The 15,709-nt window shown below is 40.6% G+C and overlaps 1 protein-coding gene across 8 annotated transcripts in view; it reads right to left on the reverse strand.

Annotated features, from left to right (window-relative positions):
* Positions 1-15,709, reverse strand: part of EIF4G3 (eukaryotic translation initiation factor 4 gamma 3) — a 298,034-nt gene that overhangs the window by 84,571 nt on the left and 197,754 nt on the right. For all 8 annotated transcript variants that reach the window (XM_033921697.1, XM_033921695.1, XM_033921696.1 and 5 more), the window contains 8 exons: positions 14,621-14,820; positions 13,247-13,366; positions 8,335-8,508; positions 4,204-4,401; positions 2,888-3,034; positions 2,101-2,337; positions 1,030-1,134; positions 112-244 (listed from right to left, as the gene is read on the reverse strand). In XM_033921697.1, coding sequence (XP_033777588.1) covers positions 112-244; positions 1,030-1,134; positions 2,101-2,337; positions 2,888-3,034; positions 4,204-4,401; positions 8,335-8,508; positions 13,247-13,366; positions 14,621-14,820 — 1,314 coding nt within the window. The remainder of the gene's footprint in view (positions 1-111; positions 245-1,029; positions 1,135-2,100; positions 2,338-2,887; positions 3,035-4,203; positions 4,402-8,334; positions 8,509-13,246; positions 13,367-14,620; positions 14,821-15,709) is intronic.

A 15,709-nucleotide genomic window follows, 5' to 3' on the forward strand; every position in this document is an offset into this window, starting at 1 on the left:
CTATTTACTATTCGGACTTATTTCCCCCTTTTTTTATGTTGCATGTGATGGCAACAACTTCAGTCTCAAAGGCAGTCTTATGAACATGGGCCTGACTAGAGGAAACCTCACCTGGACGCCTTTTCTCTTTGGTAATGAGCTGCTGCACCTTTCGTTGTTCTTCTTGCTCCTCAAATTTTGCCTCTTTATGAATCTGTTCAATCGTTTTGGGGCCCTGGTCTGCTCTCCGTGATACCCAGTTGCACTATGAAAAGAAATAAAGGAGATGGATTTAAGCAGCCCATGCATCACTCTAACCCCTAATGATGCTTGTCTTCCTTCTGAGTGGAGTATTTGCCTGCTTTCAAGAGATCAGGAAAAGTGATCCTGCCTATATAAATCTATACCTTGAAGCAAATTACAGCAATTATTAGTTCTCGGAGACTCACTTAAAATGCTTCAAAAATAGAAGTTCCTTGCTTGGGCTGGAAATTTTCTGTGTGTATAGGATAGTGGGAGTAAAGTAGCTGTCTGAGAATTCAAGGAACTATGGCCCTTTGAGACTCTGGACAAATCACTTAAACCTCCAATGTTGATAGTGAGCCTAAACCTCTTCAGTTGTACCACAGAAAAAGAGTATCTCATAGCCATGGCCCTTTAAAGCGAAGGCAATCAACCAGTTCACCTTTATCTATGTTTATTCACACTTTTAAAGAAATGAAGTAAATTGGTGAGATCAGACTTCCCTTGGCTGAATCCATGCTGACTCTGTCCCGTTAAACAATGTTTGTACATGTTTTCCATAATTGTATTCTTTATAATAGTTTCTTCTATTTTGTCTGGCACTGAAATCAGCTTATCTGTCTATAATTTTCTGGTTCACCTCTGAAACCCTTTATAAAAATTGGTGTTACAATGGCTACCCTCCAGTCTTCAGATACTCTGGGCATTCCAGCTAGTAACCCACGCGGGGCCCACTAAAACCCCAAAAGGATATAACCTAATAAACCTGATTCCCAAACAGGCATCTAGCTGTGGAACAGTACATACCAGTCGTAACTCTATAACATCCTGAAGCATAAACCGAATTCTAGATGACGTTTTTCTCTCTTTCACAATCTTCTCCATCTGATTGAAGTACTGATCCATGCGAGGCTATGAAGGGACAAGAGACACTTATTTTGTTAGTATAAAAGGTCTGGTAGCCGTGTTAGTCCACTGTTTAAGATAATACATAGGCCCATATTCACCGACTCAATCGCTCAGTGAACAATTGAGTCGGTGCAGAGCCCTGACAGTAGTGGCAGGAGAAGCAGCCTGTCACGGCTGTCAGGAGGCTTTTTTTCCTTTTTATTTTTTAAAAATTAATGGCACAGATATTTTGCGTGTATTACACACGCAAAATATCTGCCCAATTAGGAAAAAAAAGCCTCCCAACAGAAGCCCCCTCCCTCCCTGAACCCAAAGAAAATGGCAGGAGGGATGCCCAACTCCCTCCTGCCACCAGATGTCCCCTGCTGCTCTTAAAATATGGCAGGAGGGATGCCCACTCCCCCCTCACCCACTGAACTTATGGCAGGAAGGATGTCCACTCCCCCCCCACCCACTGAACTTATGGCAGGAAGGATGCCCACTCCCCCCCCCACCCACTGAACTAATGGCAGGAAGGATGCCTACACCCTCCTGCAGGAAGGATGCCCACATCCTCCTGCCGTTGGGTCATCCGCGGTTGGGTTATTTCCCCCTGCTGCTCCCCCCCCCCCAACGGTACCTTTAAGTTGGGAGCAGGAGGCGTGCTTAGTCCCTCCTGCTCCTCCGGCCTTCTCCTGCGCAATGCCGGCATTAGTCCCCGATTGGCTCAGGTGCCTCAGGCTCCTCTCTCGGGAGGCACCTGAGCCAATCAGGGACTTCCTTAGGGAGGAGCCTAAGGTAGTCCCTGATTGGCCAAAACAATGATTTCAAGACCCTTCTCTGCACTCCATTTGACCTATTCTAACTGAAGAGATAAGCCCATTTTCCCAGCATAAACTCTGACTTCCTCAAGTAGTTCCTATGCTTTACACACTCAGTGCAGGCAGTTATGGATCACACCAAAGCTCTATATTAGAACTCTGTCATTACCTTGGCCTTCTCAAAGTCAAGATCCTTGCCAATGGTAGTCAGCAGGCGACACAAACACTCCAGTGACTCCTCGTCATGGTTCTTCAGCAGTTTAACTACACAGTCGTGCATAATAGCTTCCGTCAGCATCTTCAGCTTGAAGAGTTCACCAATGAATTTTATGTTGCCAATTGATCTCCTTCGTGCCTTGTCCTTCGCTTCCTCTAGTTCATCTTGAAGCTTTGTCTTCTCTTCTGGCTACAAAATAATTCAAAAAGCATGCAAAATATCTGAATTACTGCCACTATTAATTATTTCTATAGCACTACCACAGGTACGCATCGCTGTACAGAGTCATGAAGGAGACAGTCCCTGCTCAGAGCTTACAATCTAAGCAGACAAGACAGACAAACAGATGCCATGGATACAGTTAGGGGGAATGGTTAATCTGCATGAGTAACAGAAACATAAAGCAGCTGACTGCATGATTATTCTGGGTTATTGATAGAAAGTAATCCCTCAACAATGAGGTTTCAAAATGGAAAAGTGAGCTGGACATGGATTTACCCCTTCATTTAAAGAAGTTGCTTCAGATACTCTCAGAACATCTGTTACAAATGTCCCTTCTCTCTGCAATGTACATTACAGCAGGAAAATATTGGAAACTTGTGAAATTCTACAAAGCCATTTGATTACCATTACTGAGGCACTATTAGACAGAAATGATTCTTACAAATTGTTATTCCCAAATGTTCTTGTTCCAAGATTTTCACTGCAAGAGAATTACAGGTCTTTAGTCTACATTTACCGTTGTAGCAGATTCAAGCTCTTTCTGCTTCTTCTCAAAGACATCATCATCTGCTTTATCCTTCTCAAATTCCTTCTGACAGCGATTCAGTAGCAGCTTACGAAAGTTCACAGTGCTCCCTGGCTTGTCTGCCATTGGCACTTTGAGCTGAAGTCAAAGAGGAGAGTCAAGAAATATGTCAAGACAAACTACCAAATGTTACAACCAATAGCTTCCCTGTAATCTTCTGGAAATGACCAGAATCTCTTCCTTTTGTAATCTGCCTAGAACCGCAAGGTATTGGCCGAATAAAAGAAACTAAGGTCCATGAAGCTGAGCATTTTGTCTCTGCCAGTGGCAGACCTGGATCACTTTGAACAGCTTGAAGTTCACCTCCCTGTTGCTCATTCCCAGCAGGTGGTGGCAGTCCCTTTGCCTGGATGGCTTGGTTTTTTCCCCTAGAAACTAAACCTACTCTTTGGAAACAAATTACATAACTCAACTTTCTACTGCCTCCAATTTATATTTTAAATCTACTACCTACTATTTTAAAAGGTAAATAATACTTTCCAATATTTAACTCTCAGCTCCACAGGGTTGACAAAAAAACTATTTTTTTGGAGAGGGGAAGGATGGAGAAAGGTGGTTGGTGTGAGTGTACCATGAGGATTGGGGCAGAGAAAAGTAGTGAGGGGTCTGTGCCTGGGGAATGGATGGACCTGGGATCTTACTGGGAGTTAGGGAGAGAAAACTGTAAAAGGCAAAGGGAAGGGGAAGAAAAATAGGAGGCATTTGCTTTGGAGACGGGGCAGAAAAAGCTGGGGGCTGAATTTATCAGGGGAGGGGAGAGGAAAGGAAAGGATACAAGCTAAGAGAGAGCTGGTTAAGGTGGATCTTAAGAGAGAAACATCTCTGGGAAGGAGTCTGCTGTTATGATGAGGGAATTCTATACAAAATTACAAAGGGGGCAATTGTACAACTGAGCACCTCCATTTGCATGCCCTGAAGCAGTGTAGGGAGCACCTATTCTAGAATGGCATCCGAGTGCTTAGTTCCTGTTACAGAACACTAGTGTAACCCTGCTTCAGCGCCTAAATGTAAACACACTTACTTAAGCCAGGTCTATAGATGGCCTAAATGGACGAGCTTAAGGGAGGCAAGCAATACAGATGCCACTCATGTCTTTCCTACACTTACGCATGCAAGGCACACAATTATAGAATGCTCAAATAGTGTATGCATAACTTTCAACTATTTTGCAATGACTTCCCCTGAAGTACTTGTTTCACTGCCCTCATTAACTCATAACAGTTGGTTTGAATCTCTCTCTTACTTACCGTGGCAAGACATCTACACATATTTCCATAGGCAACTGAGAAACTGGGCTCATCGATGGCTTTCTCAAAGACCAGATCAATGACGCCCTTAAGCCTTTCCTCTGTGTCCACTGTCAAGTCTGTTACTTGCTTCATCAATTGGTTGAACATCTGCGGTGTCAACTTATTTAAAATACTTCGTACCTTCCGGAATAATTCCTGAGGAAGAACCCAAAATAATAATGCATCATAAAACTATAGTACCTACTAGTGAGATGAACCTCTTAACTTTCTTCAAGGTTTCTACTGTAACCCTAAGATTAATTTATAAATCAAATATAGAGTATTAAAAAAAAAAAAAAAAAAAAGAAGGAACCATGCAGATGAAGAACAAAACTGGAAGTCATGATGCAAACAGTAGTATTTTCTTTTCTTTTTTTTTAATCTTTATTCATTTTCATATCTTACAACAAGTGTATAATATTAAATCAAAAATATTTACAAATCACTTGACATTCTTACTTATAATCATTAAAGTATAAAAGAATCCCTCCCCACCCACCCCATCCATTAATAATAAACCAATTAGCAAATATCATATTTCCAAATCCCACCCTAAGGTGTCTGATCATTAGAATATATAATCAATGGCCCCCAAATCTTTTTAAAATTATGATAATTTCCTTGCTGTATAGCAAGCACTCTCTCCATTTTATAAATTTGACAAACTGAATTCCACAAAAAGGTATAATTTAGTATAATCCTTTCAATTTCCAGTAATATGTTGAATGGCAACCCCCGTCAGTATTAATAAAAGTTTATTATTATTTGCTGAAATTGGACTCTTAAATCTCATAGATGTACCAAATAATGTAGTATCATAGGAAAGGGCAACATGATTTTCTAACAATGAATTAATTTGGGACCAAATTAACTTCCAAAAGGCATTTATATAGGGACAGAAAAAAATTAAATGATCTAAAGTCCCAGCTTCTAAACTACAATACCAGCATCTATTAGACCTAGAGCTATTCAACTTCTGTAAACGAACTGGGAGTCCAAAAAGCTCTATGCAACAAAAAGAACCAAGTCTGCCTCATAGATGCTGACCTTGTAGTTCTTATTCTCCAAGACCAAAATCGTGGCCATTGAGAGGCAGAAATTTGGTGCCCAATCTCAATGCTCCAAATATCCCTAAGACCAGTTTTGTGTTTTTTATTCAAATACCCATACAACAATTTATACCACTGTGCGGCTTGGTGACCCAAAAAATCCGCCTGAAAGCATAGGAATTCCAAACTATACTGAGAGTTAAGAACTTTCCATTCAGGGAACCCCTCCTGAATAGCCTGCTTCAATTGCAACCACTTAAAATTTTGTGATTTATTTAAACCATATTTATATTTAAGCAATTTCTTACTTTTTATAAGGATTTGTATTCTTCCGAGCCTTATGAAAATAAAGAACAGGATGGTTTAGAATTTTTAAATTTACTTAATGGACCGAAGGTTCCTGATCATATAAAAAGGAGTTCAGAAGATCCTATATTTTTAAAAGAATTAGAAATAGCATTGAAATCTCTTAAAGTTGGATCCGCTCCAGGTGGTGATGGTTATACTGTTGAGTTTTATAAATCATTTCAAATTACTCTTTTGCCATATTTGTTAAAACAGTAGTATTTTCATGCATGAATAACCTGCTGCAAGCTACCGCTAAAAGCCTCAAATTTTGAGCTCCTGAGTTTATAAATCTGCCACCAAAACCAGCTTCTTCATGGCAGAGGGGGGCAGTAATAACTCCTGAAAATACTACTTTGACAGAACTATTAGACATAACTATCCTTTATCTAAAAAAAAAATTTTCTTTGGATTTATAATGATGGGGATTAGCACGTTTAAAAAGTAGTTAATAATCTTGTATATCTAGTTCATCTTTCCAACTTTAGCTCACTCGATTACTGCTGACAAGCTTACAATCCAAGTGGGTATCTCAATGGCCACGAATTTGGTCTTGGAGGATGAGATGTACAGTGTCCGCATCTATGAGACAAACTTGGTTCTTTTTATTATATAGAGCTTTTTGGACCCCAGTTAGATTACAGAAATTAGATAGCTCTAAGTCTAATAGATGCTGGCATTGTAATCTTGAAGCAGGGACATTAGATCATTTATTATTTTATTGTCCCTGTATTATGATCTTTTGGAAATCAATTTGGTCCCAAATTAATTGTCTATTAGAAAACCACGTAGCATTATCATTTGATACAATTTTATTTGGTACATTAATGAGATCAAAGAGCCAAATATCATCAAACAACAATAAGCTTTTATTGATAATGACAGGAGTCGCCATACAACAGATCACAACTAATTGAAAAAACTGGAACAGACTAAATTATAATTTCTGGTGGAACTCGTCTTGTCATATTTATAAAATGGAGAGAACAATAGCTATACAAAAGGGGAGTTATAATAAATTTAAAGAGATATGGGGGCCATTAACTAAATAGTGTAATGAATAGATGCCAATCTTACTCTATAAGTACAATTGTGAATGAAGGGATGGGAGGAGATTTTTTTTTAATTTTATTAAATGTTTAGTTTAAAAAAAAAAAAGGGAACGAATCTTTATATGATATTTTTGATTGAAATCTAGTTGGAAGGGAGGGGAGGGATTAAATTTTATTCAACGCTATAATTGATAGTAATTCAAGTGATGTATTCATTTTCAATTGTTTAAAAATTTTTACACTTGTTGAAAGATGAAAAAATGAATAAAGAATTTTCAAGTGGGTACCTGAGGCAACAAGCGGGAAAGTGCCTGCTCATGCCACAGAAAGTACCAGTGGGAGCAGCAGATTTGAACCTGGTTTAGCATCTATGAGGCAAACATGGTTGTTTTTATTGCATAGAGTGTTTTGGACCCCAGTTCGTTTACAAAAAGTAGATACTTCTAGGTCTAATAGATGCTGGCGTTGTAATAAGGATGCAGGGACTTTAGATCATTTAATTTATTTCTGTCCTTGTATTAATGCCTTATGGAAATCAATTTGGCCCCAAATTAATGTGCTATTAGAAAACTTTGTTGCCTTGTCATATGATACAATTTTATTTGGTACTTCAATGAGGTTTAAAAGTCAAATTTCAATGTCTAATAATAAGTTACTATTAATATTGACAGGAGTTGCCATTCAGCACATCACTAGGAATTGGAAAAACTATACAAGACTCAATTATACCTTTTGGTGGAGTTCAGTATGTTATATGTATAAGATGGAAAGAGTTCTTGCTTTACAGAATGGGAATTATGATAGATTTAGAAAGATATGGGGGCCATTGATTGAATATTCAAATGATTAGACACCTTTAAATACTTGAAATTTTATAATAAGAAGGGATATAATACATGTATGAATGAATATTATTGATATAGGGAGGGCTGGGAGGATGGGATGGGGGGTAATTTAAAGTATTTAAGATTTATGGTTAAGAATGTACAAGTGATTTTGTATAGTATAAGGTATCATATTGTATACTTGTTAATTGAAGTGAAAATGAATAACCTGGTTTCCTTGTACTCAATCCACTGCTCTAATCTCTAGGCTACACTGTCTCCATAGAGAGGATGAAGAAAATAAGTATTTAAATGCCTTTACAGACCCATCCAAAACAAAAGTACCTAGGCCTGTAAAGATGCAAAAGTTACATACTCAATGAAAAATAAACAGAATCACTGAAATGCAACACCCAAACTTTGAATGATTCAAGGGAAGCAACTGAAATGTTTGAGAAGACAGGTCAGGTTACTCATTAGTGTTAGATCAACGGCTGACTCCATTCCTTGCCTAGTTTTCTACTGGGGAAAAAGTCCAATGTTTAATGACATTTAGTATACAAACGCGTGAACATTTCTTTGCAAAAAGGACAAAAATAAAGCATCATGAAAAGTTCACTTATCCCCCTGTAATAAACATCCTTTGCCACATACGTGCATCAAAAAAAAAAAAAAAAAAAAAATCTTTTGCTCCACATATGTGTTTGGTCTGCTCTTTTTTTCTGCTATCTTTATCATCGCAAATCATCCGCCTCTCTTACGTCCTTCTGTTTCGGTTCACAGCATAACTGTCGTGGGAAGGTTTCTAAGATCTCTCACCTGAGTTTTTATATTCTCTGGGTCCTCAGTAAGGCTGTCTCGCTTCAAGCTGGGTTTCCAGGCATTCTCTGCCTTCTTCAAGTGAACGTCATCACCAACAGAAATATTCATAATAATCTTCCTTGGCTCCCTCCTCTGGCCAGGTTGGGCTCTCCTGGGTCCCACACTCAACAGCTAGGACAAAAACCAAACATTTTTGTTGAAATCCGAGGTATGACCGCACAATTTACAGTACATGTTTTCTACCACTCTTTTAACTGAAACTGTTGATGGAGCAGCTGCTAAAGGTTAGCTAGTTAGTCAGGTGCCATCGACTCATGTTCTTGATCAATTACAGATCTAAAAAGAGATTGGTTTTGTGCTAGTCCGCTAAGGTCTTCCCCGAAGTTAAGAGAGCTAATATATAAAACCCTATAGCTACAACTGTAGATGCTCTAGCTTGAGTTGAAATATCATGATAAATGAAAGATTACCTAAATCCAAGAACAACTGCAATTAATTATCTTTAACTACAAAGTATTTTGCAGAAAATAATTCCTGTGTTTACTGAAAAATATATTAAGTAGTGGTTCTCTAGTTTCTCCAATTTCTGTATTATTTGGCTGATCATGGAATGCCCAGGTATTGCAGGCCCTGAGAGGGTAGAGGGTGCTAAAGAACACCGCAAATTCTGTGGGTCTTGGATTTAGTGGATGTATGGCGTGTTTTACATGGAGACGCTCATGATTTCACTCACATTTCTAGGACACGACGAGGTTAAGAAGCTAGAGAGATACATCGAGGAAGCTCACCAACAGCATGTGGAGAACTGTACCCGAACAACCCAGGAAAAAGGCCTGGATGAGAGAAGAGAAGACACCCCTGCAAATTCTGGAGGAACGGAAGCAGAGATAAAGGGCTATCGCACACCAGGAATAAGAGGGAGATTGCATGGGGACATCCCCCCACCCGAAGAACAGAAAACAACTTCAGGAGTACCGCAGGATGTTAACCTACGACTCCCAAGGAACCCCCGAATAAAGAAGATGGGGATCATCGTGGGAGACTCCATCGTACGTCATGTGGACAGCCACACCGCAGGAGGGAGAGAGAGGATAGAATCATCACCTGCCTGCCTGGAGCAAGAGTGAAGGATGTGGCCAACAGGATCTCCAGGATCATAGACAGTGCTGGGGAGAGGAAACTGCTGTGCTTATCCACGTGGGAACCAATGATGTGAGTGGATGGAAGTATGACAGGGAAGAGTTGAAGGGACAGCTCTGCTCACTCGGAAGAAAATTGAAAATCAGGGAGGTGAAGGTGGCCTTCTCCGAGATCCTCCCAGTACCAAGATCGGATGCAAAGAGACAAGGGGAACTGCAAGCAATCAACGCCTGGATGAAACGATGGTGCGAAGAGGAAGGCTTTGACTTCGTGCGCAACTGGACGGCATTCTGGGGAAAAAGCAAGTACTACAGAAAAGGAAGGAGTAAGAGTACTGGCAGGCAACGTGAAGAGGGCCATAGAGAAGGCTTTAAACTAAATGACAGGGGAAAGCTGACAGTCGACCACCAGTCGATGGCCCGGGCGACAGGATGCCCCATAGAAGGAATTACGGACAACTACTCAGACATGGGAGGGGTCGACCACAAAGTAAATGAGGAAGACAACACAGCAGCAGAAAAGGATACCATGGAAGAAAACGTAGATATTGCTAAGCTTAAAAAGTCCAAGAAGGTAACACAAAGGGAACTCAAATGTATGTATACGAATGCTAGAAGTTTGGGAAACAACATGGGAGAGTTAGAAGCAATAGCAAAAAACGACAAACTGGACATCATTGGCATAACAGAAACATGGTGGAATGACGAAAACAAATGGGACACAAATGCGACACAGGGATATAAGCTGTACAGAAAAGATAGAGTGGGGCAGAAAGGTGGAGGTATTTACCCTATATGTTCGGGAAGGATTAGAATCCGTGAGAGAGACTATGGCGGAAGAGAAAGAGAAGCTGGAATCCTTCTGGATCAGGATTCCCAGACACAACGATGCTGACATAAAGATTGGCCTTTACTACCGACCGCCGGGACAGAGGGAGGAGACAGACTCGGAAATGATGGAGGAAATTAAACAAGAATGTAAGACAGGTAATGTCATAATCTTGGGGGATTTCAATTTCCCGGGGATAGACTGGGACCTGAGAACCTCCAACTGTGGCAAGGAGGCAAAGTTCCTGGAAGTGCTAGGGGACTGCTTCCTGGAAAAGATGGTAGGAGAGCAGACGAGAGGAAATGTCACTTGGACTTGGCCCTAAATGGCATTACGGGTCCGGCAAAGGAAGTAGAAGTTACAGTCCCACTGGGGACGAACGATGTTGGGAAAGGGAAAGGTATCAAAACCTCAACCACGACTTTAAACTTTAAAAAGGGAAGATACGACAGCATGAGAGCCATGGTGAAAAAACGGATCAAGAAAAAGATGGGCAAAGACATAACAGTGGAACAGGCATGGTCCCTACTGAAAAATACTATCACGGAAGCACAAAGCCTCTACATTCCGCGGATGTCCAAAGTAAAGAAAACCAAAGGCAAAAGAGAGCCGGCGTGGCTTACCAAAGAGGTGAAGGAAGCCATAAATGAAAAGAAGGATTCCTTTAAGATGTGGAAACGCACGAAAACATTTGAATCTTGGAACAAACATAGAGATGATCAGAAAAAATGTCACAAGGCGGTGAGGGTTGCCAAAAAGGTCTACGAGGAGAAAATAGCGCAAGAGGCCAAAAATTTCAAGCCCTTTTTTTAGATACGTAAAAGGGAAAAAACCCACATGGGAGGCGGTGGGACCGCTGGACGACCTGGGAAGAAAAGGGTGCGTCAAGGATTACAAACAAATTGCAGACAGACTGAATTCCTTCTTTGCGTCTGTCTTTACAAAGAAGACACCACAGCAATACCTGACACAGTGAAAGTGTTCAAGGGAGTCGTATAGGACAGCCTCACCACAGTAGAAGTGGACTTGGACCAGATTTACCACCAGATCGACAAACTTAAAAGAGATAAATCTCCTGGACCGGACAGAATTCATCCGAGAGTCCTAAAAGAATTGCAAAAACTTGCCAACCTGTCAATCAAAACAGGACAGATACCGGACTACTGGAAGATAGTGAACGTCACACCGATATTTAAAAAAGGATCGAGAGGAGTGCCAGGCAAATACAGACCTGTGTCTCACGTCTGTCCCTGGAAAGATGGTTGGAGCGCTGATCAAAGATAACATAGTCCAGCACCTAGACACACACGATCTGATGAGAGCCAGTCAACATGGCTTCAGGAAAGGGAAATCATGTTTGACGAACCTACTTCAATTTTTTGAGACAGTGAACAGACAAATTGATAGTGGAGAACCGGTGGATATTGTATACTTGGACTTTCAGAAAGCGTTCGACAAGGTTCCACATGTAAGACTTCTCAGGAAATTACAAGGCCATGGAATAGAGGGAGATATATTAAGATGGATAGGCAAATGGCTAGAGAACAGAAAACAGAGAATGGGCATAAATGGGAAGTTCTCAGAATGGGAAAAAGTGACTAGCGTTGTACCCCAAGGCTCAGTACTTGGACCCATCTTATTTAATATTTTCATAAATGCCCTGGAAGAAGGAACATCCAGTGAAATCATCAAGTTTGCAGACGACACAAAGCTATGCCGGGCAATCAGATTGCAGAAGGACAGCGAGGAACTCCAAAGCGACTTGAATCAATTGGAGAAGTGGGTAGATAAATGGCAGATGAATTTTAATGTGGAAAAATGCAAAGTGATGCATTTAGGCAGAAAAAAATAAAGATCACAAGTATAGTATGTCAGGTGTAACTCTGGGAAAGACTGAACAGGAAAAGGACCTGGGTGTACTGATAGATAGGACCCTGAAACCGTCGGTGCAATGTGCGGCAGCAGCGAAGAAAGCAAATAGAATGCTAGGCATGATAAAGAAGGGAATTACGAGTAGATCAGAGAAAGTTATAATACCGCTCTACAGAGCCATGGTCAAACCGCACCTAGAATACTGTGTCCAGCATTGGTCTCCATACCTAAAGAAGGATATAAAACTGCTAGAGAGGGTGCAGAGACAAGCAACGAAGTTAGTGAAAGGTATGGAGAACCTGGACTACGAGGAACGACTTAGGAGACTGGGGTTGTTCTCCCTTGAGAAGAAGAGACTGCGAGGGGATCTGATCGAGACTTTCAAAATACTGAAAGGATTTGACAAAATGGAGCAGGGAAAGCAGTTATTTACAATGTCCAGTGTGACATGGTTATTAGATGTGCCTTTCTTTCACTCAGTCAGACTTGAAAAATATAGTACATCAATCTTTTATATTATTAGATCGAGACTATGGATTGCTCTGCCACTTGAGATACAGGAAATACAAACTTTGGGACTCTAAAATGAAATGTTTTTAATTCTCTTAAACAATTTTATGCAGTCTGAGATGAATCTAATCTAATCTGGCATTTCTGAGTCACGCTATGTCCAAGCAGATTCAAGGCGACTTACAATTTGAAGTTATAGGTAGCCAAAATGGTACATTGCAATAAGTTTTGGAGGATACAAATCTATAGAGAATTACAGAGGTCGGAGTATTATTTGTGTTAAAGTCTGAACTGGAAGAAGTAGCATTGAGATAAGATCTGATTGATGTCTTGTGGGTTTTTTGTATGATGCTATATATCATGTTTTTATGTCGTTTTGTTACTGTTGAGAATTTTTCATGTATGCATATTTCTCCACTTTGAATGCTAGATAATTTAGAATATCAATCAATCAAACAAATCCTGATGATGGCAGATGTTAAAAAGCAGGGCTACTAATAGCTATGCTGCCCAAATTAATTTTTCCAGCCTAGAAAGAATGAAACTAATTAACACTTACAGGCATGCCACGACCACTCGAACTGGGCCTGCTAAAATCAGCAAAGGCTGGGGTGAAATCTGGCCCTCGCTGCAAGATGCGAGGATCCAGTGTTCTTGGAGGTGGTTTTGGCTGATTGATCTGTTGAAAGGAGAAAGTCAGTTACCTTTCCAACTTCAGCAAGACAGACTATAACGAATGGCCTGGCAATGATCAAAATGTCAACAACGATTGCGCAGCATAAAAAGCAAACATCTCTGAAAAAGAGACTACGGGCTTCTTTTATCAAGCCGCGCTAGCGGGGTTAACACGCATAACGCTAACCCCCGCGCTGGCCAAAAATTACCGCCAGCTAGCGGTTTAACGCGCATTAAACTGCTAGCGCGGCTTGATAAAAGGAACCCTATGTGGCCTCTAAAACTCAGGTACAAGTTTGTGTGTAGAATTTTACAATGCTATCCAGCTTGACTTATACTTTTCCATAAAAATCAAAAAAATAAATGTACTCAAAACTTTAATTACAGAAAACAAAATGAAAAAAGGTACAATTTTTGAATTTATCTTATTTCAAACTGCTGCTAATCATGGCTGATTCTTTTCTAATAAAGATCTATCAAATTCTGTGGAACATTAACCAGAATATATTTAAATCATATCAATTAATAAAAAGATCAAGCTCATTACAAATTTCTGGATACAAGGAGGATATTTTTCAGCCATTTATCCAAGTGAAAACTGCACAAATTTTCATAGGACACTTCAGAAGACATGTTCTAAGGGGACAGTTAAAAAAAAAGAAAAGAAGACAATTGAAATGGGAAATAGGTTAAGAAGGTGGGCTAAAGACTTAGGAACAGGAAAAGGGGTGCATAGGAAACATTACATGTTTATCTACCTAAGTTGGATGAATCTCTACAGAACAGAGTGGATGGACCATTGTAGGTGCTGCTTTCCAGCAAAACATGTTCTTAAAAGGTAAATGTATTTATTTATTTTACTATTTAGCCTAAGTGGTTTACATTCAGGTACTCCAGCATTTTCCCTGTCTGTCCCAGAAGGCTCCCACTCTATCTAATGTACCTGGGGCAATGGGGGATTAAGTGACTTGCCCAGGGTCACACAAGGGATTTGAACCCACAAACTGATGCTGTAGCTCTAACCAGTGTGTCACACCCTCCCTTTTAATTTAAGTGGTGCTTTGTGTCAATCCTCTCCAGTCTTTCAAGTCACTCTCTTGTCTCTGCCCTAATCTCATTTTTCTGCATATTCGTCATCTTCTTCTCATCTCTCCCATCTTTGCATGCTGCTCAGATACCTTCCTTTCATGCTACTCTCCTGTCCCCCTTTTTCATCCCAATCAAGGAAGGAATTCCTCAAGAGTAACCAATAGCCTACCTTGTCAAGGACCACATCACTGATGGGGGGCAGCCCTTCGGGTTTCTGTACACAAGCAGGCATGAACTGGAAGCCAAGCAGGAACTCCCGATCATACTGCTTTTTCCCTTCATGATCCTGAGGTTTCCACTGGTCGATAAGAACAGGAGATGGCTGAAGTTCATGGGAAGCACCTGGAGGTTGCTCATTAGAGTTTCCACCTTAGAAAAGGATAAATGGATATTATCTGAGAATGTGGATAGAAAACCTGCAGCCAAAAAAAATTAAAAAAAAAAAGGGGGGGGGGGAAAGACAGAGATTATTATTATCCATTTTCCCAGCATTCCTACAATAAAAATACTGGAAGATTTGTACACTTCTTTTTTGTACTGAGGAGCAGAACCTCAGTTTGTTGTAAGGTAGTAGTTAAAAGACCAGACAATAATCAAAACAGAGCTATATGACTAAGTAATAAGACTCTCTAGAAAATATGTCAAACAGAAGCTAAAAATCCTAAAGCAGGATCATATAATGATACCAAATAAGATTTAACATAGCAGCAGCTTTCAACTGGCACAAAGAGTAATGTTTTTTAAGATGCAGCATGCCTCTCCCCTTCCCTCCTGCCACTGATCCAGCACCTCTCCATCCTGTCCCAACTCTGACCGCCCCATCTGTCAAACCTTCTCTTCTCTGCAGGCGGCAGCAGCCAGAACACAATGCCTGGGCCAAGCTGAAGCTTCTCCTCGGGTAAGCCCCGCCCCTCTAAGCCAACTTCCTGTTCACACAAGGGTGAGACATGGCAGAGGAAAGGCGCCAGGTATTCTGGCTACTGCTGCCTGCAAAGAAGTGAAGGTCTGATAGTTGAGTGGAGGGGGGCTGAGAGAAGTTGCTTGACTTGCAGGGGGATGCCAAGGGAAGAAAGAGGTAGACTTGCTGAATTCATGAGAAAAGAACAGGACTCTAATGATGTCATACAGAGCATCTGCTACATAATCAACCCCCATCAGAAGAAACTGAGTCCAGAGGCTGGCTGAGTCTCGAGCAGCTTGCCCAGGTGACATATGATGCCACTGTTGCCACTTTCTAACAGTCTCCAATTGCCTTTTG

This window comes from Geotrypetes seraphini, chromosome 15 (genome assembly GCF_902459505.1).
Source record: "Geotrypetes seraphini chromosome 15, aGeoSer1.1, whole genome shotgun sequence".
NCBI lineage: Eukaryota > Metazoa > Chordata > Amphibia > Gymnophiona > Dermophiidae > Geotrypetes > Geotrypetes seraphini.